General features: G+C 49.2%; 1 protein-coding gene across 8 annotated transcripts in view; it reads right to left on the bottom strand.

Annotated features, from left to right (window-relative positions):
* The window catches only part of EPHA5 (EPH receptor A5), a 210182-nt gene extending 184001 nt beyond the window's left edge, over positions 1-26181 (bottom strand). For 2 of the 8 annotated variants that reach the window (XM_068137381.1, XM_068137382.1), the window contains exons 1-2: positions 25937-26177; positions 9394-9458 (exon numbers count right to left, since the gene is read on the bottom strand). In XM_068137381.1, the coding sequence (XP_067993482.1) occupies positions 9394-9458; positions 25937-26063 (192 nt within the window). In that variant the 5' untranslated portion in view covers positions 26064-26177. Of the gene's footprint in view, positions 1-9393; positions 9459-25936 lie in introns of all 8 variants that reach the window. The other 6 variants (XM_068137383.1, XM_068137384.1, XM_068137386.1 and 3 more) reach the window with 4 other exon arrangements.
* Positions 26182-27225: the final 1044 nt, after the last annotated feature.

The raw sequence follows: 27225 nt of genomic DNA, 5'->3' as shown, positions 1-27225 counted from the left end.
TGCATTTCAGTGTCTGAAGGAGACCTATAGGAAGGCTGGGGAGGGATTGTTCAGAAGAGCCTGTGGTGACAGGACAAAGGGCAATGGTTTCAAGATGGAGCAGGGCAGATTCAGCTTGGTCTTCAGGAGGAAGTTTTGCACAATGAGATGGTGAAATACTGGAAGAGGTTGCCCAGAGATGTGGTTGAGGCCCCATCCCTGGAGACATTCAAGATCAGAGTGGATGTGTCCCTGGGCAGCCTGCTCTAGTTGGAGGTGGCCCTGCTAACTGCAGGAGGCTTGGACAAGATGACTTTGGAAGGTCCCTTTCAACCCAGTGCAATCTGTGAACCTTTACAGAACCTTTTCATTGCTGTGCAGGGATAAGACAAGGGGCAAAAAATGGAACCCAGGAGGTTTTGCTTTTATATGAGGAGAAACTTCTTTATTGTGAGGGTGATGGAACCCTGGATCAGCCTGCTCAGACAGGTTGTGGAGCCTCCTCTGGAGACAATGCTGAGCAGACAACAACCAGAGCAGAATTTTTTTGAGGCTGAATATGGACCATGAAGCCATCCAAGACCCAAAGAAGAAAACTGCCTTTCCAATGAAAAAGGGTGCCAGCACAGGCAGAAGGCCCTGGTTTTCCTAAAAAACATTCTAAGCCCCTTTTTTCAGAGCCAGAGAGTTTTCCCACCCCACTTGGTATTTGCTGGCTACAGCTTGGTGTTAGGGATATCATGCCAAAGCCTCATCCATCCAGGCTTTAAACACCTACAGGAAGGGGGCATCCACAACCTTCCTGGGCAACCTATTCCAGAGTCTCACCACCCTCCTACTGAAGAACTTCTTCCTAAGATCCAGTCTCGTCCTGCTCTCCCTCAGCTTCAAACTATCCCTCTCTTGTCCTGTCTCAAGACACCCTGATGAAAAGTCCTTCTGCAGCCTTCCTGTAGGTCTCCTTCAGATACTGACATGCAGCTCTATGGTCCCCCTGGAGTCTTTTCTTCTTCAGGCTGAACAACCCCACTCCCTCAGCCTGCCCTCACAGCAGAGGTGCTCCAGCCCTTGGATCATCTTTGTGGCCTCCTCTGGACTCACTCCAACAGCTCTGTGTCCTTCCTCTGCTGGGGACACCAGAACTGGATGCAGTATTGGAGGTGGGATCTCAGCAGAGCAGACATGAACAAGAATAACACCAAGCCTGCAGCTCTTCCTCACAGTTCCAGTAGAGCTGTAAATGGATTAACAGTGTACAGCAGCATCTCAAATCAGATTAAGAAACACTCCATGCTCTCTTCTGTTGCCAACTCCATCTTCTGCTCAGCATTATGAGCTGTCAATATTGCAGGAATAATCATTTCTGTTATAGGAAGAGATTTGAAGGCAAGCCCCAAAATATTTTTTATGAAAACAAATGAGAGTTACACAGCTTAAAGATTCAGCCCTTCCCTGGCTTTAGAGCTGCAACTTGCAGCCCAGAAGGGTAGCCATGTGCTGGGCTGCTTCCCAAGCACTGAGAGCAGCAGGACAGGGAGAAGATTCTGCCCCTCTGCTCTGCTGAGACACTACCTGCAGTTCTGGAGCCCTCAGCATGGGGGACATGTAGCTGCTGGAAAGGGTCCAGAGGAGGCCACAAAGGTGGATCAGAGGGCTGGAGAACCTCTGCTCTGGGGACAGGCTGAGAGAGTTGGTGCAGTTCAGCCTGCAGAAGAGAAGGCTCCAGGAAGACCTTGGAGCATCCTTCCAGTACCTGAAGGGGGCTACAGGAGAGCTGGCGAGGAAATCAAGTCTACTTGACAGGCATCCCTGCCTACTGCAGAGGAGTTGGAGTAGGTGATCACTGAGGTCTCTTCCAACCTGAGCCATTCTGTGATCCTGTGATGATTCCAGTACCTGAAGGGGGCCTACAAGAAGGCTGAAGAGGGACTTTTGACAAGGGCTTGTAGTGACAGGATGAGGAGCAATGGCTTTGAGCTAGAAGTGGGGAGATTGAGACTGGAGATTAGGAAGAAATTCTTTCCAGGGAGGGTGGTGAGACACTGGAACAGGTTGCCCAGGGAGGCTGTGGATGCCTCCTCCCTGGAGGTGTTAAAGGCCAGGTTGGATGAGGCCTTGAGCAAGCTGGTCGAGGGGGAGGTGTCCCTGCCCATGGCAGGGGGGTTGGAACTGGGTGACCTTTAGGATCCCTTCCAAACCAAACCCTTCCATGATTCTACAATTACCCTTCAAGACAGCATTCCAAGGAGCATCGTTATTCCAAGAAAGCAGCACAGCTGTTTCTTGGCTCCTGGTTCATCCTATTTTGGCCCAGGACCAGAACCACAGGGTATTATTTTCTGTGTCTCAATACACAGGTAGATCACACACACACTAAAATCACTATGATGGGCAGTCTTAAATTGAGACCAAGCTTTAGGAAGGGATAACTTCTCTAACCACTTCAACTCACCAGCCTAAAATAGAATCCTTTGGATTTTTTTTTCCCCTGCTCCTTTTGCTCACTCAAGAATTTAATAGAATCAGAGCAGTGGCCTGGCACTTGTGCAGTAATGAACACAAAGGGACACGAGCAGGAATGCACAACTCAAATGCTTTTCAGAGCTTTTGGCATGGAGCAGGTATGTAATAATGCCTTTCTTCTTGGAAGCAGCAAATGGAGGCAATCAAGGGCTGTGTTGGGGGTGTTTTCAGCCCGCTCTGACAGATGCAGTTTGTACAAAGTCATCAGCAATCTCTGCTCCTTGCCATCACCACCAGTCTCCTGGGAGCTGCCCCAGAGCTGCCCAGCTCAGCAGGCAATTTCTTGTCCTCCTCCTCCATCACCACGCTGATGCACAGCCCCCACTCATGTGGAGGCAGGGGGGCTCATTTCCCACCAACCCTAAGGCCTGATCCTGCCTCCACTATAGCTACCTGTCAAATCATCCATGATCCAAGGTGAGTCCACGATCCAGATCTCCCTTATTATGATCCCTAAGCCCATGGAGGGGTAGGTGAGGAACAAATGAACATGTAATTCACTCCTAACTCTAAATCACTGCTACATGCTTGGTGTGTTTTTAGTCAACCACCTTGAAGCAGGGAGGAGGAACAGTGATTTCCCCTCTATAGATGGGAGAAGCAACTGCTCTGTCTCCTACGTGCTCACAGCTCCCCATGGCCTGGAGCAGGCTTCAGTTCTGGGAGGTTTTAGATTCTTTTTTTTTTCATAGAATCACAGAATGGTTTGGGTTGGAAAACCCCTCCAAATGTCATCCAGTACAACTTCCCTGCAGTCAGCAGGGACATCCTCCACTAGATCAGGTTGCTCAGAGTCTTGTCTGGCATGACCTTGAGTATCTCCAGGCATGGGGCCTCAGCTCCCGCCCTGGGCAACCTGTTGCAGTGCTCCACCACCCTCATGGTGTAAAACTTGCTCCTAAGAGCCAATCTAAATCTTCTCTCATTTCAAAGCATTGCCCCTCATCCTGTCACTGCAGACCTTTGGAAACAGTCCCTCTGCAGCCCTCTTGCAGTCCCCTTCAGGTACTGGAAGGCCACTAAACTCAGCACTTGGGGTGTGGCCTCCCCAGGGCTGCGTACATGAGGACAATCCCTTCTCTGGTCCTGCTGGCAACACTATTGCTGATCCAGGCCCAGATGCTGGTGGCCTTCTTGGCCATACAGTAGTTCAAATCAGGTGGCTATCAATGAACATGCTCAGGTCTCTCTGCTGAGCACTCTGCCCAAAGTCTGCAGTGCCTATAGGGGTTACTGTGGCCAAAGTGCAGAGCCCAGCATCTGCCCTTATTGGAGCTCATCCAATTGCCCTTAGCTCATCCATCCAGTCTGCCTAGATCCCTCTGCAGAGCCTCCCTAACCTCCAGTAGATCAACACTTCTTCATTTGCCATCATGTGCTTTCCTGAGACCCCCCCTGGAGTACTGCATCCAGTTCTGGTGCCCCCAGCATACGAAGGACATGGAAGAGGCTGAGAAAAGATCTCTGCAACTCCCTGAAAGGAGGTTGGAGTGAGGTGGGCATCCCTCTGTTTGACCACATAACAACTGGCAATGGCCTCAAGTTGCTCCAAGGGATGTTCAGGTTGGTTATTAGGAAGAATTTCTTCACTGAAAAGTTCTCAAACATTGGAACAGGCTACCTAGGGAGGTGATGGTGTTCCTCTCCTAGAGAGATCTAGCAGAGGAAGCAGCAAGTCATACAGTACAAAATTTCATCCACATCAGCTAAAAAAGGCTAATGCATGTTTTATAAAGCCCAGGCCGCTGCACACTGCTCCTGCAATGGCCACATTGCACTCTGCAGAACTGCAGGCTCTCCAGGACAGCTCCACACTTCCCTCTTTTCAGCACACCCTTACTACCAATAGTGCTGCAACTAGCAGCAAAGGAAGAGGGAAAACAATGGGTTTAGGAGAGAAAGCTCTTCAAAGCTCTTTTATCCCCAAACGTAAGTCTTAGACACTAGAGACACACACACACACAAAAGAAAAAAAAAAGACTTTTAAGCATGACAGGAGATAATTGCTTGCCCAAAGAGCCTGTGAGGAGGAACCTAATGCTGACAGCTGTATTTGCAACATGAGATATGGAGGACTGCTCTCGTTTATTTTTTCTGTGCTGGATTTTCCACCCCAGGACAGGAAGATATTATTGCAGTGATACTGTTCTAGCTGAGAGAAAAATTTACTCTATTCTTAACCTTACCAGTATGGAGTAATTGGGACAGGCTGGGAAAGGTGGGGCTGTTCAGCCTGGAGAAAAAAGGGCACCACGGAGATGTTAGAGCAGCCTTGCAGTACCTGAAAGGGGGCTAGGGTAGAGCTGGGGAGGGACTTTTGACTAGGGCTTGTAGTGACAGGATGAGGGGCAATGGTTTTGAGCTGGAAGAGGGGAGACTCAGACTGGAGATTAGGAAGAAATTCTTTCCAGTGAGACACTGGAATAGGTTGCCCAGGGAGGCTATGGATCCTCCCTCTCTGAAGCCAGGTTGGCTGAAGCCTTGAGCAACCTGGTCTAATGGAAGGTGTCCCTGCCCACGGCAGGAGGTTGGAACTGGATGATCTTTGAGATCCCTTTCAACCCAAACCATTCAATGAATCTAAAAATTTATTTAACAGCTCCTTAGGGTACTGCAGGCATATTAGATCTCCTTTTAGAAGGGCCATCTCTGGCCAGATGTTGCTCCCAGGGAAAGTCTTGATTAATATCAGTGGACAACCTACAGGAACCTAGCCGAGAGGACAAGTAAAGACGTTTGTCCTCATGGTGAGCTGGAACCTCCTGTGTCCCAGTTTGTGTCCAATGCTCCTTGTCTTGTCAAGGCTTTCTTGGCACAGGCAGCTTTGCCTTTTATCTACCAACCTGTCTTGATCTCAACCCAGGAGCTTCCTTCCCCTTCCGATCCTCCCATCCCACTCGGAGTAAGTGAAAAAGCAGCTGCGGAGTGCTAAGATTAAACCACAACAACACACGCCCCCGATTCCTCTTCTCCACCGGTCACAGCCAGGCAGCAGCAAAACACACCAACACCACCAAGCCCAAAACAAAACCAAGCCCACAAAAAATTAAAAAAAAAAAAAGAAAGAAAGAAAAAGGCAAGCAAAATCCACACAGGCTGCCAAAAGCACTGCCCTAAAAATGCCAATTATAATCATAGCTGCATGACACAACTCACTGGTGCCAAGAATCTTCCTTCTCCTTTCACTACCAGCTATCCCTCTCCCTTTATTTTATTTTTATTTTATTTCTGTCCCTGAGGGCAAAAGGAAAAAAAAAAACAATAAGCCTGCCTTCAATTGCAGGATTCCTGGATAAAAATCTCTATCTGAATTAAGATGGACAGAGAGCAACATAAATCTATTCACAGCCGTACTGAGTAATCTAACCCACTGTTATTTTTAACTTCAAAAGAGGCACCCTAGGGTACCTGCTCTCAAAAGAAAGAGAAACAGAAACACTGCTCACAAAAAATAAAATGATAAAAAATTACAAACATCAAACCCTCTGCTGTCCTACATAAAAGAGAAGCAACTCGCAGGATCAATCCAGGTGAATTTACCCCCCAGCTTTCAATAGTTGGCCTGAGTAACCAGCAAAAGCAGGGGCAACTGACTTCCCTCCTGCTATTCATAGATTGATAGAATGGTTTGGGTCAGAAGGGGGATTAAAGATCATTCAGTTCCAAGCCCACTGCCATGGGCAGGGATACCTCCCACTAGCCCAGGTTGCTCAAGGTCTCATCCAGCCTGGCCTTGAACACCTCCAGGGAGGGGGCATCCACAACCTCCCCAGGCAACCTGTTCCAGTGTCTCACCACCCTCCCTGGAAAGAATTTCTTCCTAATCTCCAGTCTCAGTCTCCCCTCTTCTAGCTCAAGGCCAGGTTGGACTTGAGCAACCTGGTCTAGTGGGAGGTGTCCCTGCCCACGGCAGGAGGTTGGAACTGGATGATCTTCAAGGTCTCTTCCAACCCAAACCACTCTATGAGTATATTTGATGAGGAGAAGATGGGAGAGGACCCATCACACAAAAGCAAAGCAGGTGTGTGGTGCTTCAATTTGGATGGAGAAAGAGCATTTCTAAGGTATAAAGAAAGGAGTTTTAAAATAAACCCTGAGAGGAGGGAGAGCCTGAAACAAGTCAGTCAGTGCTGTTATAGCACTGTGATTCTATGAGTCACCCAGTCCAACCATTCTCTAACTCTGCCAAGGCTGGTGCTAAACCACGTCCCTCAGCACCACATCTCTGCCTCTTTGAAACACTTCCAGGGACGCAGATTCAACCAGCTCCCTGGGCAGCCTCTTCCAGGCTTTGAGAACCCTTGCAGTGCAGAAGTTGCTCCTGAAAGATCCAAGCCCTGGTGCAACTTGAGAGCATTTCTTCTCCTCCAATCACTTGTTACATCAACAGGCTGCAAAAGGGCCATTTCCATGCTGACCGTGCTCCACTGGCAGGGAGACAGACATTCCTCTGAACTCCATGGCCATGTGGACCTCCAGGGCTTGGCTCATGCTCTAACAGAGCTAAGTGCAGGTTGAAGAGCTGACTGTACAACTGCTGCAAGCTGCTCAGCCTGCACAGCCAGGGAAGGCCTCCTGGGGCAGCCAGGAAGGCAAGCTACCACAATTCATTAATCCTTCAGAGCAAAGCAGGAGAAAGAAGAAAGAATCTCCTCCTGAACAACAGCTGGCTCTTCACACCAGGAGACACCCTTTCAATCCCTGCTTGCCCACAGGTTATTTCAGTCACATCATTTCCTTTCCATTGGTCATTCAATACTTGCCTATGAAGCAAAAGGGCTGCTTTCTTTACCTTCTGTTTCCATGGGGGAAATTGAGGACAGCAAGGACACCACCAAATCAGTACCTAGCTAGATAAAGCTCTGCAGAGACACCTCTTGGCTCAAGAGCATCTCTGCCTTCCCTCAAAAGCCACTGTTGACAAGATGAGCTGGTGCACACTGTTGAGCAGTGGACAAAAGGTCTGAAACTGAGGCAGGGCAGATTTAGGTTGGAGATCAGGAGAAATTTCTTCACAATGAAAGAGGTGAAACACTGGAACAGGTTGCCCAGGGATGTGGTAGAGGACCTGCTCCAGCACCTCAACATCCTGCTCGAAGTGAAGGCCCCAAACCCAAGCCCAGATACACGGACCTTCCAAAAGCCTCCCACAAAACCCATTGAGATAATAAATTTGGAAGAGAATGCCTCACAACCCAGCTTGCACCTCTCCACTTGCAATTAAACCTCACTCCTCTTGCAGATTTGAATCCTCAAGTGAGTGCTATTTATCATATTTATAAAATACAGCCCTTTTAAAGAAGCAAAATAGCAACAATTAAGCAAACAGAATGTGACTGCAGCAGAGCTGAGAGAAGGGAGCCTGCAAAGATATTTTTCAGCACTTGTAAAATACTGCAAATACATTAAGCCAAAACAACAAAAAGAAAAAAAGGGGGGAAAAAAAACCAAAAAGGAGACAACTGGACCAAGCTCCTGAAATTTTATGATGTCCCATGAAAACCAAAGAGGATTTCTGGAACTCCAAATGCTTTCTGCCTGATAGACTTTTTATTTCTAGAAGTTAATTTAAAGGGGGGGGGAGGAGGGGGGAAGTGTTGCTATTGAGTCAGTAACAATTAATTTGGCATTCATGAGTGCACTTCCAGGTGCTGTTCGGAAATTACTGAGCTTGTAAATATAGAAAGGTCTCTCTAAATAATTGAAAGACAGCAGAGGCTTACTTAGAGGAGCTTTAGTTTTTCATTCACTCGTCTGCATACGCAGACTCCAAAGTCTTCTCAACTCCTCAGACCCAGTGATTATGATATCAATGGTCATGGAATGAATTTGCAGACTGGTTTGGGTTGGAAGGGACCTTAAAGATCATCTAGGTACAGCCCCCCTGCCATAGGCAGGGACACTTTCCAATAGACCAGGCTGTTCAAGGCCCTGTCCAACCTGGGCTTAAACACCTCCCTGGGCAACCTGTTCCAGAGTCTCACCACCCTAATACTGAAGAACTTCTTCCTAAGATCCAGTCTAACTCTGCTCTCCCTCAGCTTCAAACCATTCCCCCTTTTCTGTCTCTAGACACCCTGATGAAAAGTCCCTCTCCAGCCTTACTGTAGGCTCCCTTCAGGTACTGGTAGGCAGCTCTAAGGTCTCCTTAGAGTCTTGTCTCGAGGCTGGACAACCCCAGCTCCCTCAGACTGTCAGCATTGCAGAGGTGCTCCAGCCCTTGGATCATCTTTGTGGCTTCCTCTGAAGCCTTCTCCTCTCCATTAATCCATTTATACTCCCGAACTTACTTCAGGCATCAAATTAGGAGGCCAGGTTATCTCAGTTTTCAACATAAGTGATGGTAGTAGGAGGCAGAAGCTCCTCAAGCCGATTAAAACACTGGACCAGGAGCTGAGTTATCAGCTCCCAGACTTTTACCATAAGCCTCAGAAGCATTTCTCAACATCCCTCCTCTTTCCAAGCCAACATCAATGTCCCAGGCCCTGCCTTTCAGAAGAAAGCTTCTAGAAAATTGTGCTGTAAAATTACCCCAGAGGCTCCAGGACAGAGCAGGGATTTATAATTATTAAATAAATAAATAATGAATAACTACAATATCCTCATGGATTCTTTTGGTGAGGGGAGTAGTGCAGGGGGCTGACTCATGATTATGGGGGTTTTAATCTTTGTGGCTGACGCTGCTGCATAAATAAATCAATCCCCTAGCCACACTTCTGCATTTTTCCAGTCATAGCTTGGGGTTTTTTTTTGTTTTGTTTTGTTTTATTTTGTTTTCCCTTCCACTGCTGACAAATCACTCCAGGGAGTTTATAAGCCCAGTTGTCTGCTTTGCAAATGGAAACAATCAGGATAATTTATGAGAGGAAGCAAACAAGAGCAGAGACTTACCCCGTTTTTTGGGTAGGCAACCCAGCCCAGATCCCCCATTACCGTGCGTGAGTCCAGTAAATTCACTGCAAGGAAGAGCAAAAAGGAAGAAAAAAACAACACAACAGCTGTTAAGGAAACGCAGAAACAGAGGTTTGGTCAGGTTGGAAGAGACCTTTGAGATCATCAAGTCCAACCATTAACCCAGCACTGCCAGGGCAGCACTAAAACATGTCCCTTAGCACCACAACTCAGAGAGACACAGCTTGCTCCATTCCCACCCCTGCCATGCTGTTTTCAACACAATCAGGCCTTCAACACGAAAATGAAACAGGCAGAGTTTCCTTGACTATCATGAATTCTACCACCCTCATGGTGCAGAACTTGTTCCTAATGTTCAGTCTAAAGCTGCTCTTCTCTCATTTCAAACCATTGCCTCTCATCCTATCACTGCAGGAGTTTGCAAAGAGTCCCCTGGCAGCATTCCTGTAGCCCCCTTCAAGTACTGGAAGGCTGCTCTAATGCCAGAGCCTTCTCTTCTCCAAGATAAACCCCAGCTCCCTCAGCCTGTCCCCACAGGAGAGGTCCTCCAGTCCTCTGATCATCTTGGTAGCCCTCCTCTGGACCTGCTCCAGGTGGTCCATGTCCCTGTTCTGTTGGGGTCTCCAGAGCTGGACACAGCACTTCAGATGAAGTGTCAGCAGAGCAGGGCAGAATCACCTCTCTCCATATGCTGCCCATGCTGCTTTGCATCTCAGGCTGCCATTTGCCTTCTGAGCTGCAAGTGATCATTGCTGGCTCATGTCCAGCTTCTCACCTGCCAGCACCCCCAGAGTCCTTCTCTGCAGAGCTGCTCTCAATCTTCTTATCCCTCAGCCTGGACTGATATCAAGACTTGCCCCAAGCTAGGTGTAGAACCTTGCACTGTGCCTTAGAATGTTCCAGCTGAAGCCAAGCACTCGTACCAAGGCTGGAGCAGACTTTTCATCAGGATGTCTAGAAACGGGACAAGGGGGAATGGTTTGAAGCTGAGGGAGAGCAGGGTGAGACTGGATCTCAGGAAGAAGCTCTTCATTACAAGGGTGTGGGAGAGTCTTGATCAGGTTGCCCTGGGAGCTGGGATGCCTCCTCACTGGGGCTGGATGAGACCTTGAGCAACCAAGTCTAGTCAAGAGATACCCCTGCCCATGGCATGGACATTGGAGTAGATGAACTCTGAAGTTCCTTCCAACCTGAGCCATTCTATGACTCCATGATTCTCTTATTAAACTGTGCAGAACCATCTATTGCTCTCCTAAATTGCAAGAGATGCAAACCAAGTATTGATCTACACGGTACAACTTAATTAAAACTTGTCCCAGAGATGCTACTAATGAATGTAATTAGATGGTGTGTTTGATGCCACAAACTTCTCCCTGACATGCTAATTAAGGAAGAAACCAGGAAAAAAAAGTGTTTTTATCCAAAGATCAGATCCACCAAAGAAGTTGTCACAGCTAAATATTGGATTATCCTCCTATCAACAGCAAGTTTTCAATTGCTGTTATTAACTTCAATTTCAGCACAATGCTCTACCTCTGAAGAGATGACACAACTCAGCCAACTCTAGCTCCAGGCACTGGGAATCTTCTTACTACTGAGGCAGCCAGCAGAGCTGGGTACTAAATCTCCAGATCAAAAAGAATCACAGAATGGCAGGAGTTAGAAGGGACCTCTGGAGACTGAGCGCAACACCCCTGCCAGAGCAGGATCACCCAGGGCAGGTCACACTGGAACACACCCAGATGGGTCTTGAGGGTGTCCAAAGGAGACTCCACAACCTCTCTGGGTAGCCTTCTCCAGGGTTCCAGCACCCTCACTATAAAGAAGTTTCTCCTGATGTTGAGTCGGAACTTCCTGTGTTCACTGCATGCATTCACTGCCCCTTGTTCTGTCACAGGACACCACTGAAAAGAGCCTGGCCCTCTCTTCTTGTCCCTTCACCCTTCAGATATTTATAAACACTCTGATGATCTCCTCTCAGCCTTCTCATCCCCAGCCTAAACAGCCCCAGGTCTCTTAGCTTTTCCTCATCAGACAGAAGTTCCAGTCCCTTCAGCATCCTTGTAGCCTCCATTGGACACTCTCCAGTAGTTCCCTGTCTTTCTTGAACTGAGGAGCCCAGAATTGGACACAATACTCCAGCTATGGTAGGGCAGAGTAGAGATGGAAGAGAAATTCCCTTGACCTGCCAAGCTCTTCTTAATGCACCCCAGGATACCACTGGCCTTCTGCCATTGCTGTCCCATGGATAACTCCATTTCTCCCTTTCTTTAGGAAAATTCTGCACAGAGTAAATCAACCAGGAGAGGATGGGACATATCTGTGGACAGGCACTCCACAGCATCCCACAATGCACACTCCAGGAAGACAAAAAAGCAGCAAGTGACATAGAGCTCATTCTGTGCCTTGGACTGCTCTGGAGAGCAGAGAGGCTCCCAGCAGAGCTAGTTGCTTCTTGAGTATCTTCTGAAGCTCTGCTCTACATCAATCTGCTCTGAGGTGTGTCTTTACTCAGCAGTTACTCCAAAGTGCCTTCAGGGACTGAAATGCTTTGTCTTATGAACCCTCACACATCTGGTGCAAACATCAAACACCAATTACCTCTGCTCCATCCAGAAGTGACCTACCTCCATCCTCACCATCAGCACATCTGTCCTTGCACCATTGCCAGGCCCCAACACCACCCCAATCCAGCTTCAAACCAGGCCAGAGCCCTATCATCCCTTCTCCAATGGGTTGGCTTCTCCACTGTCCCAGCAACTAGACGTGGTGGTGCTACAACACTTTCAGGACACTCTCAGGCAGCTGTCCCATCCCATCAGAAAGGCCACCAGCACATGGACCCACTACAAAGTCTACAGGCTCAGCACCACCTCCCTTCCCACCACCTTCCAGGCTAGCAGGATGATTATTTTTGCTGAAATGGCTCTCATCAAAAAGCTGTACATTAGGCAGGCTGGGGAAGAACCAGTAGGCAAACAGCAGGGAGCAGTGAAACCATTCCAGCAGGGAGCTCACAGAAGGGTTACTACAATCTCATACAGATCGTAGAGCAGTTTGGGTTGGAAAAGCCCTTCCAGATCATCCAGTCCAACCATTCTCTAACTGCCAAGGCTGGTGCTAAGCTATGGCCCTCAGCACCTAATCTCTGTCTCACTGAAACACCTCCAGGGATGGGGCCTCAACCACATCCCTGGGCAGCCTGTTCCTGTCTTTGAGAACCCTTTCAATCAAGAAGTTTCTTCAAGATGCTTCCCTAACTCACCATATGGCTACTTGGGAAGAGATGCAGCTTTTTTACACCTGAATAAAAATAAAACCAAAAAAACACCACCCAAAAACCAAATCCATCAGAAACTGTCTTTGGTTTGATCCCCAGCAAGGCAGAGTAAGAGGTCAAGGTAAGAATAAGATCAGAGGTCTTGTCCAGAGCAGCAGACTCAGTTCTTCCCCATCAAACCAGTGATGGCCATCAGCATGAACTTGGCCTCAAGTAATAACTAACTAACCCAAACACTCACAGATTGCACTAGGGTCTCAAACACATCCCTGGGCAACCTGTTCCAGTATTTCACCACCCTCACTGTGCAGAACCTCTTCCTGATGTCCATTCTAAATCTCCCCTGCTGTCACTACAAGCCCTTGTCTAAAGTCCTTCCCCAGCTTCCTGTACTCCCCTTCAGGTACTGAAATGCAGCTCTAAGGTCTCCCTGGAGCCTTCCTTTCTCCAGGCTGAGCAACCCCCATTCTTTCAGCCTGTCTCCACAATAAGTCCTCGTCTCTCCCCCTTGTTGGGAGCCCCAGTGGTCTCACCAGATCACCAAAGGAGATAACTGAGGAAAGCCTCCAACTGTAAGGTTAAGGCATACTTCAGCAGCTCTAGTGTGAGCTCCTGGCTAGCCTGGGATTCTCGGAGTAGCCCAAATGTTGCAGACACTCTACAGGCATAACCCTAAGAGGTACTCAGTAGCCCTTGGGTCACAGGAGATCTTCCTCCACTGAAGAAGTCCCTGTGCTCAGCATATCAATTTAAAAGCCTAACAAAATACTAGAACTCATTTATTCCTACTTCCTTTCTCCTCAACACTGGCCAGGTAGGTCACAAAGACCAAAGAAGAAACCTCAGAGCCCATAAGCAGACACTTATCCCCTGTACCTCTGCCAGCAAAGCTTGGAAGAGGCCCATGCAGACGTTCCAAAGTGCTTGCTGCTCATCTCCACCCTCAGCCCAGCCACCCCGCAAGCCCTAATTATTTCTAATGCTCAGTCAAGAGGAACACAAACCCACACAGATCTATATCATCATTAACTCCCATGCCTTCAGGGGAGGATAAATGATGATTAAAGTCTGAAGTCACACCACAGCCTTTTTCTCCTCTGTTTTTTGCTACAGAATCACAGCCTGGAGAGTCCGCAGACACTCTGCTTCTCAGACAGCTTGGTTACTGCAGGTGAGCAAACAAAAGCAGAAGTGACCTGAACCTTTGCCCTGACCTCCAGTTGGTGAATTAAGAGGAACCTGACAGGAAGACTGGAAATGGCTTTGGTGTGTGTCCACAGGGGGAAGATTGAGAAGGATTGGAGGACTGGAAGCCCTGCCAGATGTGAAGGGCAGTGTCAGGAAGACTTAGCCAGGCTCTGCTCAGTGATGTCCAGGGACAGGACAAGGGGCAATGGGTGCAAGCTGAAGCAGAAGAGGTTCCAAAGGAACAGAAGGAGAAACTTTCTCACTGTGAGGGCGACAGAGCCCCAGGGCAGGCTGACCAGAGAGTTTGTGGAGTCGTGGACATGGTTTAGTGGCCATGGTGGTGCTGGATTGAAGGTTGGACTCCACAACCTTGAAGGGTCTTTTCCAACCAAAACAATTCAATGATCCTGTAAATATTTGCAAAGTAGCACATTTTGAAACCAAAACATTCAAAGCAAAACATTTTGTTTAAACAGCCAAAGCAAAATCCTCAAATCATAGAATGGCTCAGGCTGGCAGGGACCTCAGATCATCTACTCCAACCACCCTGCCATGGGCAAGGACACCTCTCAGAGAGACTTGGTCACACAAGGCCTCACCCAAACTGGCCATAGATACCTGAAATTAAAACTCTGCTTGCATCCCTTTGCTCCAGAGTGACCAGGAACCTTTGCTCTTGCATGACAAAAGGTGTGGCTCAAGTGCTCCTACATCCTCCTCAAGGCTCCTCCTGCAGCTCCTGCCCCTTTGCCCAGCGGTCCCCAGAATGTAATCACCCTTGGAAAGGTCAGAGCTACATCAAGGTAGACCACACTGAGCTTATGAGAGCAACTCTGTTTCACAAGGCCGGTGAGAAACCTCCCGTGGGAATGCTCACACGCTGCCAATTAAGCAGGAGCTGAAACACTCTGCTGGGTGGAGGGTCAAGGTGCATGACGAGAGGTGACAGCAGCGCTGTGCACTGAACCCTCACCAGGAGGCCTCCTGAATAGCATCACAGGCTTTCCAACAAGCTTCACGCCTCTGCTCTCCTCCTCCTTCCCTCTGCCCAAGGCAGGGGGTAGAGCTGTCAAAGACATCATCATTAATGGAGCTGCTTTCTCCTTATGCTGCAAGCCTGCCCAGCCTTCCTCTTGCGCTCCCAGGCTTCGAAGCACTACCAGGACACACTGACTGCAGAGGACTCTCTATTCATGAGTCCAAGTTTTCCTGCTCATAAATCTTCACTGGTTTTACTGCAGTATGGTTGCCATTAATTTTTCAACTTCCCCCCCCACCCTTTTGGGCCAAGTATTTCTTCAAACAGGATCAGTTCAAGGCACACCAACATGTGACAGCCAAAAACAGCCCAAGAAAGCAAAAACAAATTGAAAAATAACAACAACAGAGCAAACGAACAAAGGGCAAAAATTAAAGAAAGCCTACAACCAAACAAAATAAGTCTTGAAAGAATTCAAAGCCACCAGACAGCAGATGCTCTGTATTCAATATCTAGGCTGACTTGGGACAAAACACACACAGCAAAGAACCTCTGGAACATCTCTACTCAGCTCTGCTGAGACCCCCCCCCTTGAGCTCTGTGTCCAGTTGTGGTACCCCCAGTACAAGAAGGACATGTAACTGTTGGGGAGTGGATCCAGAGGAGGCTATAAAGATTATCAGAGGGCTGCAGAACCTTCTGTGAGGACAGGCTGAGAGCATTGGGGCTGTTCCACCTGGAGAACAGAAGGCTCCAGGGAGATCTTAGAGCAGACTTCCAGTACCTGAAGGATGTTACAGAAGAGTTGGGGGGGAACATTTGACAAGGGCTTGTGGCGACAAGACAAGGGTCAATGGCTTTGAGCTGGAAGAGGGCAGATTTAGAATGGAGATCAGTAAGAAATGCTTTCCAGTAAGGGTGCTGAGATCCTGGAACAGGTTCCCAAGGAAGTTGTGGATGTCCCCTTTCTGGAGGTGTTAAAGGCCAGGTTGGATGAAGCCTTGAGCAACCTGGTTTAGTGGGAGGTGACCCTGCCTATGGCAGGGGGGTTGGAACTGGATGATCTTTGAGGCACCTTCCAACCCAACCCATTCTATGTTTTCCATCAGTGGAAACCAGCTACAGCAGAATGCCAGCTGAAGCAGTACCTGTTATTGATAGCCCCCAGGAGGCAGAAGGCACTCACCACTTCATGAACTCACAAACTAACATTAACAGCAGAATGAAATTTTATTACATTGGCTTCACTCAGCTCCAAGTATTTTCGTGATTCCCCTTTCAGAGCAAGAGCCAAAGCATCAGAATCTGCACCACAAATCCATACTTTGTAAGGTCTACCTGCTAATTTCCGAGTTAATTCTACAAGGGACTTCAACCTCCCTGGGCAACCTGTTCCACAGTGTCACCACCCTCCTACTGAAGAACTTCTTCCTAAGATGCAGGCTAACCCTGCTCTCCCTCAGCTGCAAACCATTGCCCCTTGTCCTGTTTCTAGACACCCTAATGAAAAGTCCCCTGCAGCCTTCCTGTAGGATCCATTCAGGTACTGGAAGGCAGCTCTACGGTCCTCCCAGAGTCTTCTCTTCTCCAGGCAGAACAACCCCAGCTGCCTCAGCCTGTCCTCATATCAGAGGTGCTCCAGTCCTTGGATCATCTTTGTGGCCTCCTCTGGACTCACTCCAAAAGTCGGTAAAATACTTCCAGCCTCACTCCTGGGATGCACTGCAAACAATGCTGCACCAACACCACCACAAAGCCCCAGTCTGGCTATAGGACAAATCTTTTGAGGAAGCCATCTGGGCAAGGACCAACCTGCCATTAGAATGAAAAAAACACTTCCACAGAAAGCACCTGCAACCAGCAACCTGACAACAAGGCTGCCTGTAAAAACAAAATGGCAGTGCCACCTGCAGCCCCAGGACCTCCAATCACTGCCAAGGCATCTGCAAGCCTTTGAAGGAGGCAGGCAGTTTCTTCAACACCCCCCCTTGGTATCAATGATCTTAAAGGTCTTTTCAAAAAGAAAAGGTTGTATGATTCAGTACTTAAAGCAAGCACTTTATTGAGCACAGGCACAAAGTCAAGCCCTGAAATTCCAACAGCTTCCCATCGTCTGCTGGCAATGTTGAGCCAAAACCTCACCTTCTTCCCTAAATCAGAGCACTACAGAATCCTAGAATGGTTTGGGTTGGAAGGGACCTCAAAGATCATCCACTTCCAAACCCCTCTCCATGGGCAGGAACACCCCCACTAGACCAGGTTGCTCAAGGCCTCATCCAGTCTGGCATTAAACACCTCCGGGGAGGGAGCATCCACAACCTCCCTGGGCAACCTGCTCCAGTGTCTCACCACTCTCACTGTCAAGAACTTCTTCCTAATATCCAGTCTAAAACTCCCCTCTTCCAGCTCAAAGCCAATCCCCCTTCAGACACCTCCCCTCCAAGCTGAACAGTCCCAGCTCTCTCAATCTTTCTTCACATTACCAACTAAAAGCAACATGGTCTCCATTCATAAAAGCTATCCAGAAAGCCATGGAGATCAGATTCTGCTGTGCATATAACCAGCCTCAAAAGAAGGAAAGCAGCTTGGCACAGGCGCATCCAGAGCTGTCAAGGCTGTCAGCTCTCTCCACCAGTGGACTCCAGCCCACACTGCCCAGCACCACTAAAGCCTTGCTGTTGACAATAATGACTGCTCTGCTGCCACTGAGCTCACTCAAGTAGAAAAACAAGGAGCTGACATAATGCTGGGATAGCATTCAGGAGTAAAAAGATGTTTTCAGATGATCTGTTGGCTTTTCAGGCTTTTCAGACACTTTATGCCTTCTAGTTCTGCTCAAGGAAGAGGGCAGAGGTTGTGAGAGGGAACAGCACATGGCCACCAGACTTTGGGGGGAAACTACATATGGTAGTAAAGCAAAGATGGACCGACTAAACTGACACGGGGGGGTTGGGTAATAAAGTTAAAGGGAAGTGTACAGCTAATTTCACAGCTTCAGAGGTTGCATTGGGTTGAAAGGGACCCTTCAAAGGTCATCTTGCCCACTTTCAAACCATTGCCCCTTGTCCTATCACCACAGGTATAAGGCTCTAAATTCTCCCTGGAGCCTTCTCCATTTCCAGGACGAACATCCCCAGTTCTCTCAGCCTGTTCCCACAGCAGAGGTGTCCCAGAACTCTGATCATCATCGTGGCCTCCTCTGGAGCAGGTCCATATCCTTCTCATGTTGGGGGGTCCAGAGCTGGACACAGCACTGCAGGTGAGGACTCAACAGAGCAGAGGGGCAGAATCACCTCTCTCCATCTGCTGGCCACATTGCTTTTGATGCAGCCCAGGTTGCCATTGGCCTTCTGAGCCCCTTGCTGGCTCATGTCCAGCTTCTCACCCACCATCACCACAAGCCCCATCTGCAGGGCTGCTCTCCATTTAGTTTCACTGATTTAGCTCATGCAAAACAATTCAAATGATTCAAGTCCACCCAGAAATACACCACCATGAAATGCACTTTACTGATACTGAATGATTAAATTTCTTCCCAGGTGTTTGTCTATCCCCTCAGAGAACCACAACCCAAGGAAGCTGTGGATGTCCCCTCCTGGAGGTGTTCAAGGCCAGGTTAGATGAGGTCTTGAGCAACCTGATTTAGCAAAAGGTGTCCCTGCCCATGGCAGGGGGTTTGGAACTGGATGATCTCCAAGGTCCCTTTCAACCCAAACCACTCTATGATTCTATGAGTCTATACATATAGCTGAGGGCAGCCTTGCTTGTTTGGTTTTGGGTTTTTTTTTGGTTTGTGGTGGGGGTTTTGTTTTGGTTTTGTGGCAGGAGGCAGAGCCTCACTTCCCTGACATCCCTGAGTAATATTGAAATCTCATCACTGTTCAAGACCTGGGAATTTACAGGAACAGATGGCTGCAAACACAGCTCAAAGGCTGAAAGATTGGGCAGGTCTCATCCAACCCCAACTGCAGCACTGTGTCCAGCTCTGGAGCTCCCAGCACAAGGAGGACATGGAAGATTGAGAGCAGGTCCAGAGGAGGCCACGACAATGGTCAAAGGGACAGGAGCATTTCTCCTATGAAGACAGTCTGAGAAAGTTGAGGTTGTTTAGCTTGGAGAAGAGAAGGTTTCAGGGAGACCTTAGAGCAGCCTTCCAGTATCTGAAATGGTGCTACAGGAGAGCTGGGGAGGGACTTTTGACAAGGGCTTGCAGTGACAAGATGAGTGGCAACGGTTTTGTGCTGGAAGAAGGGAGACTGAGATGAGATTGGAAAAATTCTTGACAGTGAGGGTGGTGAGACACTAGAACAGGTTGCCCAGGGAAGCTGTGGATGGCCCCCCCGGAGGTGTTCAAGGCCAGGTTGGATGGGGCATTGAGCAAGCTGGTCTAATGGAAGGTGTCCTGCCCCTGGCAGGGGGTTGGAACCAGACATTCTTTAAAGTCTTTTGCAACCCCACCCATTCTCTGAATCCATAATTCTATCAGGGATTATTCCCTGAGGGTCCTAGTGGAAGGAAGGTGACCATGAGCCAATGTGTTCTTGGGGCCGAGAAGGCCAATGCCATTCTGGGGGGGTCTTAGAAGGGGTGTGGTGAGTAGGTCAAGAGAGGCTCTCCTCCCCCTCTACTCTGGTGAGGCCACATCTGGATACTGTGGCCAGTTCTGGGACCCTTAGGTCAAGAAGGACCTCAGGGAACTGCTTGAAAGAGTCCAGTACAGAGCCGCAAAGATGCTGAAGGCAGTGGAACATCTCCCTGCAGAGGAAAGGCTGAGGGAGCTGGGGCACTTTAGCTTGGAGCAGAGGAGCCTGAGGGGTGACCTCATTCATGGTTATAAAGATGTGAAGGGCAGTGTCAGGAAGATGGAGTCAGGCTCTTCTTGGTGATGCCCAGTGACAGGACAAGGGGCAATGGGTGGAAGCTGAGGATAAGAAGTTCCATGCAAACGTGAGGAAAATTTTTTTCACTGTGAGGGTGACAGAACGCTGGAACAGACTGCCCAGGGAGGCTGTGGAGTCTCCCTCTCTGGAGATATTCAAAACCCACCTGGATACATTCCTGTGTGACCTGCCCTGGCTGACCCTGCTCTGGCAGGGGGGGTGGACTGGATGATCTTATGAGGCCTCTTCCAGCCCCTAACATTCTGTGATTCTGTGACTGTTTATTGCCCTTTTATAAACCCCCGTCATTAGACAGCGGAGCTCTCACCCATAAACTCAGCTGCTGGTTTCCATTTGAAAGCCATGACTGAGTCATTTTACAGCCTCCTGAAAAGCCATCTATCACACATCAGGCTGATCCCAAAAAGACCATTAGACACGAGCTGTCCTTCCTCATACCTGTAATTTGACCACAGTAAATTTAGAAGCTAATGGGATTACACCTGTGAGTAAAATAAACACAGGGCTGTGAGGCTACACTCTGCTGGCACGGAGCGCACACAGGGAACCATCCCAACACACAGAAAGAAGAGCAGATAACTCCTCAGAGCCTCTTCACAAAGCAGGAATGATCAAACTGACCCCTTCTGCACACACAAGGTATGGCCATGCTAGCAGTGTTGGAGTCACACTCCATCAGGTCCATGTCTCTCTTGTGCTGGGGGCCCCAAAGCTGGACACAGCACCGCAGAAATCCTCCAGAACGACACAAACCCCAGCAGCTCTGTGCATCCATGGCATCCACAGCCAACCACATGAAAAGCAACCCAATAAACAAAACCTTCTGCTCATGAGTGATTTTATTCAAAGCACCAGATTAATTGACACAAAAATTAAGGCTATTTTCACCTGCTTCTATTAAGTACCCCAAAATACTCCTTGAAAAAGACTTTACTCGCTGATTAAAGCCAAACATTTTGATGTTATACCTAAATATGCCTTTCTGCAGCCAGGCACAGAACAGCAATTATACAATCAGTATGAAAACAACACACACAAGGCACAAGCTGAGAACAGGGAGGCTCATCCCAGGCTCTGCCACGAATAATCTGCAAATACCAACCTTCCCTTATTCTTGCCTGCACTAGACCCACACGTTGAAACTGTGCTCATTCGTTCATTCAAACTAAAAATGATACATGAAGAGAAAGATTTTAAAGGGGGAAAAAAAAAAAAAGGCAACCCTCAATGTCATTCCAGACTGGGGGATGATGAGATTGAGAGCAGCCCTGCAGAAAAGGACTTGGGGGTGCTGGTGAGTGAGAAGCTGGACATGAGCCAGCAATGGACACCAGCAGCCCAGAAGGCAAATGGTAGCCTGGGCTGCATCAAAAGCAGCATGGCCAGAGGTGGAGACAGCTGATTCTGCCTCTGCTCTGCTGAGGCCTCACCTGCAGTGCTGTGTTCAGCTCTGGAGCCTCCAGTGCAAGAGACACAGACCTGCTGGAGAGGGTTCAGAGGAGGGCCACCAAGAGGATCAGAGTGCTGAAGCACCTCTCCTATGAAGACAGGCTGAGAAAGTTGGGGCTGTTCGGACTGGAGAAGAGAAGGCTCCAGGAAGACCCTAGAGCTGAAAGGGCCCTACAGGAAGGCTAGGAAGAGGCTGATTAGAAGGGCTTGTAGTGACAGGACAAGGGGCAATGGTTTGAAACTGGAACAGGGGAGATTTAGGTTGGATATCAGGAAGAAGTTCTGCACAATGAGAGTGGTGAAACACTGGGACATGTTGCCCAGGGATGTGATTGAGATCCCACCCCTGAAGACATTCAAGATCAGCCTTGACGTGTCCCTGGTCAGCCTGCTCTAGTTGGAGATGCCCCTGCTGCCTGCAGAGGAGTTGATCAAGATGATCTTTGAGGGTCACTTCCAATCCAATGCAAGCTGTGAATAAAGTAAGCTTCAAAAAATCCTAAAAGTAATTAAGCAGGAGAGGACCAAACAGAGGAGTTTGTATCTAAAGAATCATAGAATGGTTTAGGTTGGAAGGGATCTTGAAGACCATCTATTTCCACCTCCCTGTCATGGGCAGGGACACCTCCCACTAGACCAGGTTGCTCAAAGCATCTTCCAACCTCCCTGGGGGTGTTCAAGGCCACACAACCTCCCTGGGCAACCTCATCCAGCATCCCACCAATATCCTTCTAACCTAAAAATAAATACATTCCAAAGTCAGACATTCATTTTGTCTTTCTCACCTTTGTCTATTGAAGTCAACATCATCATTTCAAACATTTTCTCTTTTTATCTTCTGATGTGCTTAACAACACAGCTGGTTGCTCCTGCACTGCCTCATCAGCACACACACTGCTGCTGAAAAGCCCTAACATTCAACCCACTTTGCATGCAGTGACAATTATGCAAGGAGTTCCTGTGCTAGAAGCCATCAGATGGAACATGCCCCATCCTTGTAATAATTTGCCCACATGACACTTTTTAAGGTCAGCTGGGTGATGTCCAAATGAGATCTGCAAACTAATCCAAAGCCACAGGCGATGCGTAACAAATCATGGAGTTCAGAGGGGAGGAGAGGAGGGAGGAAGGTCTTTAAACAATTACTTCATTCTGGTTTTTACAGAAATTATTTGTATAATTAGGCACCCCTGCCCATGGCAGGGGGTTGGAATAGATGATCTCTGCTCTTGTGAGACTGCACTTCAAATACTGCATACAGTTCTGGTGTCCTCAGCAGAAGAAGAACACAGAGCTGCTAGAGTTAGTCTACAGAAGGGCCACAAAGATGATCCAAGGACTGGAGCATCTCTGCCATGAGGATAGGCTGAGGAAGCTGGGCTTATTCAGCCTGGAGAATAGAAGAATCTAGGGGCACCTTAGAGCTGCCTTCCAGTACCTGATGGGATCCTACAGGAAGGCTGCAGAGTGACTTCTCATGAGGGTGTCTAGAGACAGGACAAGGGGGGGTGGTTTGAAGCTGAGGGAGAGACTGGATCTTAGGAAGAAGTTCTTCAGTACGAAGGTGGTGAGACCCTGGAAGAGGCTGCGGATGCCTCCTCCCTGAGGGTGTTCAAGGCCAGGTTGGATGAGGCCTTGAACAGCTGAGTCTAGGTGAGAGGTGTCCCTGCCCATGGCAGGGGGGTTGGACCAGATCCCTTCCAGCCTAAGTCATTTGATGATGCCACCTCCCAGACCCTTGTAAGTGTAACAAAGATTTCAAACATGTCTCTTTAGACGGTAGGAGGTGCAAGCAGCCCTATCACATACTGCTGGTTCGCCTCTCACACCCTGGTATCATAAGAAATTAAATTTGCAAGCAATAATGCACTCCTGGAATAGCAGCACTTCAGAATTCTGTAACACTTTTGGGTGTGCTCATCAGAATATCTCTTCCCAACTAATTCCTGAATTTGTAAAAGCAAAGGGAAGGAGGAAATGCCTGGTTCTCATCAATGAGCTCTGCTAAAGAGTTAAAAATAGTGGCCAAAGAATACTGGAAAAATGCATGAGGCAGCACTGAGCTTCCATTCTTCACTACATGCTTTAATACAGAAGTGATTTTGGTATGAGTTTTATATATAAAGGTGCTTTTAATATATAAACTGAGATTGAAATTAAAAGCCATTCTATTTCCCTATTATGGGAAAACTGGGGGGGGGGGGGGGGGGGGGGAAGAGAGCCCATTTTCCCAAAGTATATCCTTCAATCCTTAACAGAAGATATCTCTGAGGGTGACCAGGGTTATAAATGGGCTGGACACTCAATAATTCACCATATTGCTTGGACTCAATGATCTCAAAGGTGTTTTCCACCCAATTCTATGATTCCCTTAGTGACAAGAGCTCCTGAATCTCAGCTACCTTGCAAAAAAAGCTATTTTGATGCTAAGGAACTCAAAACATTGAATTTACTTTTTTTTTTTACCTCCCTTCTCCTTCCAATCTTAACCTAGATTTTCAAAGCCTTTTCTCCTACATGTCCCTCCACTAGAGGGTAAAACAGAAAATCATGCTCTGGGAATTGTTCACAGCATAGATCTTATCCTGTGAAGTCATCCTGGAGTACAGCAAGAGACAGAAAAATGTGATGTGGGATTAAAGGAAAGGGAAAAAAAAAAAAAGAGAGAAAGAAAGGAAGAAAGAAAAAAGTAAAGGTAAGGGTTTGTCATTCCCTATGCTGCTACGTATGTGTGAGATGCCCACACAGCAGAGGCTACCAGCTAAGTAGTTTAACTATGGTGAGTGGTATCCTGGAATCTCAGAATCCTGGAATCATTCCGCTTGGAAACTCAGATCGATCTGGACTCAGATTAAGTTCAGTCATCAGTGTAGGATTTGGGAGAATAAAAAACAAAACAAACAAAAAACCAACCCCAAACGCCACCACCAACTTTTGAAATCGTGATTCCCAGGTCTAAGATGGCCACCTCCAGCCGAGCAAAAGTAAAGTTCCCAACCAGCTGAACAGGACAACTAACCTCGGGAGAGGATCTCCCTCATCCAGCTAAACTTTCAGAGCCCAAACTGGCGATGAGCCTCAGTGGCACAGAGCGAGGCAGGGGGACCATCAGCTGCGCTCAGCCTCACATTTTGCAGGGCTGAGCCGTTCCCAGAAGCGGAGCTGCTCAATAGTAACGGGCAGTGGAGACCTGCTGCGAGCAGCACTTGTCACAGAATGCTTGTTTACAAATAAATCTCCCAGCAGCGAAGGGCAGCGGGCACCCAGGAAGTTCAGGTCTACACTCAGAGCTCTCCTACCAGCAGCCTTTAGCTTGGAATTCGCCGAAGAGCCAGAAATTAGAGAGCAGCAGTCAGAAGAATAGGGTGGGAGAGAGCGTGAGGCAAGCCCTCACGCTGCTCGTCAGCGCCGTAATGCTCCTCTGCAACCTCCCTGTGAAGATGCCACCAAACCCCTTCGCTGGGCAGCTTCCTTAATCCTTCCCAGTCCCTATTTCCCAGCGTGTATGAGTCCCCTGCTCACGCAGTCACCTTTTCGCTCAGGGAACGGTCCCTTTAGACTCCCTCAGCGCTACCCAGAGATGTTCCGAGAACTGGCAAGGCTGATGGAGACAGGACTCGGAGCATCTCCCAGCCCGTAGCGGGGCAGCGGGGAGGGTGCAGGACAACGTGCCTCCCAAGAGACGGGTAGGTAAGAGGGAAAGCCCTTCGGAAGCAGCCACGCCACCTCCCCAGCATCCCTCCCACGGGTGAAATCATTCGAAATTGCGACGAGAGCAGAAGAATTGGGCTCACCATTACCTAACCATCAGCCAAAGCCATTTCCATCACCTCCTCAAGCCAGTGCACTTGTGCTATTTTCACACACACAGGAGCAGCATTTCCCCCCTTTTTCCAGACCCGAATTTTTAAGAAAACTATGATTCACATTATTTTCGGTCTCCAAAATAAATTCCACCTCAGGCCATATCTTTGAAATCCTGGGACGATTTTGCTTCCCCCAGCCCTGCCATCCTTCCTCATTTCCCCTCTAAAGGAGTTTCACAAATAATAAGGGAGCATCACGAAAGCCAGCCCTGCTGCTTCCCAAGCCGCTGGCATCCCCTTCGGATACTGAACTTCACCCATTGCTGTCACATTACAGACTGCCCAAGGATCCACAATTAAGGAGATTATTTAATAAAAGAGCCCCCCAAGCAGTTCCCGAGCACCACGGACAGAGAGGCTGGGGGGGACAAAAAACAAAAATCAAACCCCCACTTTGGTTTGAAAGCCTGAAAGGACCCTGCTAGACAAGAAGCCTGGACACGCTGATGTCCACGGGGGAGGAAAAAAGGTTTTAAAAAACCCCAAACCCCTCGTCCCCAGCAGCCCGACTCCGCTGCGTTGCGGGTTACAGAGCCCCGCTGCGAGCCGCTAGCTACCCACCCGGGCAAACCCACCTGGGAAACATCGCATGCACCCTCCTCCCCCTAAAAACAGAACCCACCCGTGCCAAGGCATCTGTGTAAGCCTCCTCCGAGCCTGCCCGCACCCTACGGCATCGCTCCCTGCCCCGGGACCTCCTCCCCGAGCCCTAGCGGCCGGTGCCGGCTGCCTTCCCCGCTGGCTGAGCGCCCCCACCCTGCACCCCCACCCAAAATGTTCTCAAACGGAGCCGGGTGAGCTGGAAGCGGCGCAGCCCCCCCGACCCCGCCAGCCCTGACACCCCGTTCCCGTCGCTCACCCTCACTGCCGGGGCTGGCCAGCAGGCTCCGGAGCGCAGCGCACAGCAGCAGCGGCAAGAGGCACGTCCAGCCGGCAGCCGGCTCCCCAGCGCGGCCAGCCCAGCCGCCGGCGCCCCGCGGCCCCATCCCGCCGCCCCCTCAGCGCATGGGGCGGCGGCTCCCACCCGCACCCGGCTCGGTTCAGGACGGGACGGGACGGACGGGCAGGCAACGCCGTTCGGAACCGCTCCCGTCCAGCCGCGGCCGCGACTGGGGAGCCGAGGGGCGGGGACAAGGGAGGCGGCCCCGCACCGCCACGGAGACGCCCCCGACGGGGCGGACCCGCTGCCGGCATCGTTGCCGCTGCCATCCCGTGAGGGCGGAGGTGGAGAAATGGTGCTGGCCGCGCCTCGGGGCATGAAGGGGAGCGCACCAGAAATGGCTGGTCTATGAGAACCCCCGCCCGGGGATGAGCGGGGAGCAGCGCTGGCCCTGCCAGGTATCCCTCGGGGAACTAGGAGCCCCAGTGCCCACCTTTCATCCCCCAGCCGCCACGGGTCACCCCCAGCTCAGCATACAAAGCTGGGGAAGACTGAGGGCAAGACTCCATCCTGGCCAAAAAAGCCGAAGTGCCCGAAATTCCTTCATGGAAGCGATGATTTTCAGGTGTGTTTTACCCGCAGATGGCCAGCAGAGCACGGATTTGAATCCAGCATTGACAACAAGCTTCACAGAAATTGTCACTGAGGATTTTGGGGGTTTTACCACTCAGAGCCCAATGATATAGTAATTCCTAGAGATTTATACAGATAAATACAAACACCCCCCAGTCAGTGCCTCCCCTGAGGAAACTACCTCCAGATTAGGCAATAAACACAAAATCCCAGCTTGGCAGGTGCACAGGCAGCAAGTTAATGTTGACCAAAACCCATCTCACCTGACTGCGTCCTCCATTTCACCCAAATGTTTTGTCCCTGACCATTCATATTCTAAAAGCTGTAACCTCAGGGTGAGCACCCACGAAAGGATTTCTCCAAAGGACAAGGCTTAGGACCAAGGCTCCAAGCAAGTTGCAATTAAAATTACAAAATGTCCACAGCCAAGTTGTCTTCAACTGGGGAATTGTCAGCAAGACATCTCTCTACACCACCAGCACTCAAGTAGCCAGCTGGATAATACATTTCCCTCCGCTTTTGCATCGCATCCCAACCTCAGATACTACCAAAATCTGACCAGTCCTGAGCTGTAGAGGAATACTTTCAAAAATGTTGGCTAGCTCAAGGCAGAAAATCTTCTTGCAAAAGGAGCT

Source organism: Melanerpes formicivorus, unplaced genomic scaffold (assembly GCF_026170545.1).
Source record: "Melanerpes formicivorus ecotype bairdi unplaced genomic scaffold, bMelFor1.0.p_v2 SCAF_4, whole genome shotgun sequence".
Classification (NCBI taxonomy): domain Eukaryota; kingdom Metazoa; phylum Chordata; class Aves; order Piciformes; family Picidae; genus Melanerpes; species Melanerpes formicivorus.
This window is presented reverse-complemented; position numbering and strand designations above follow the sequence as displayed.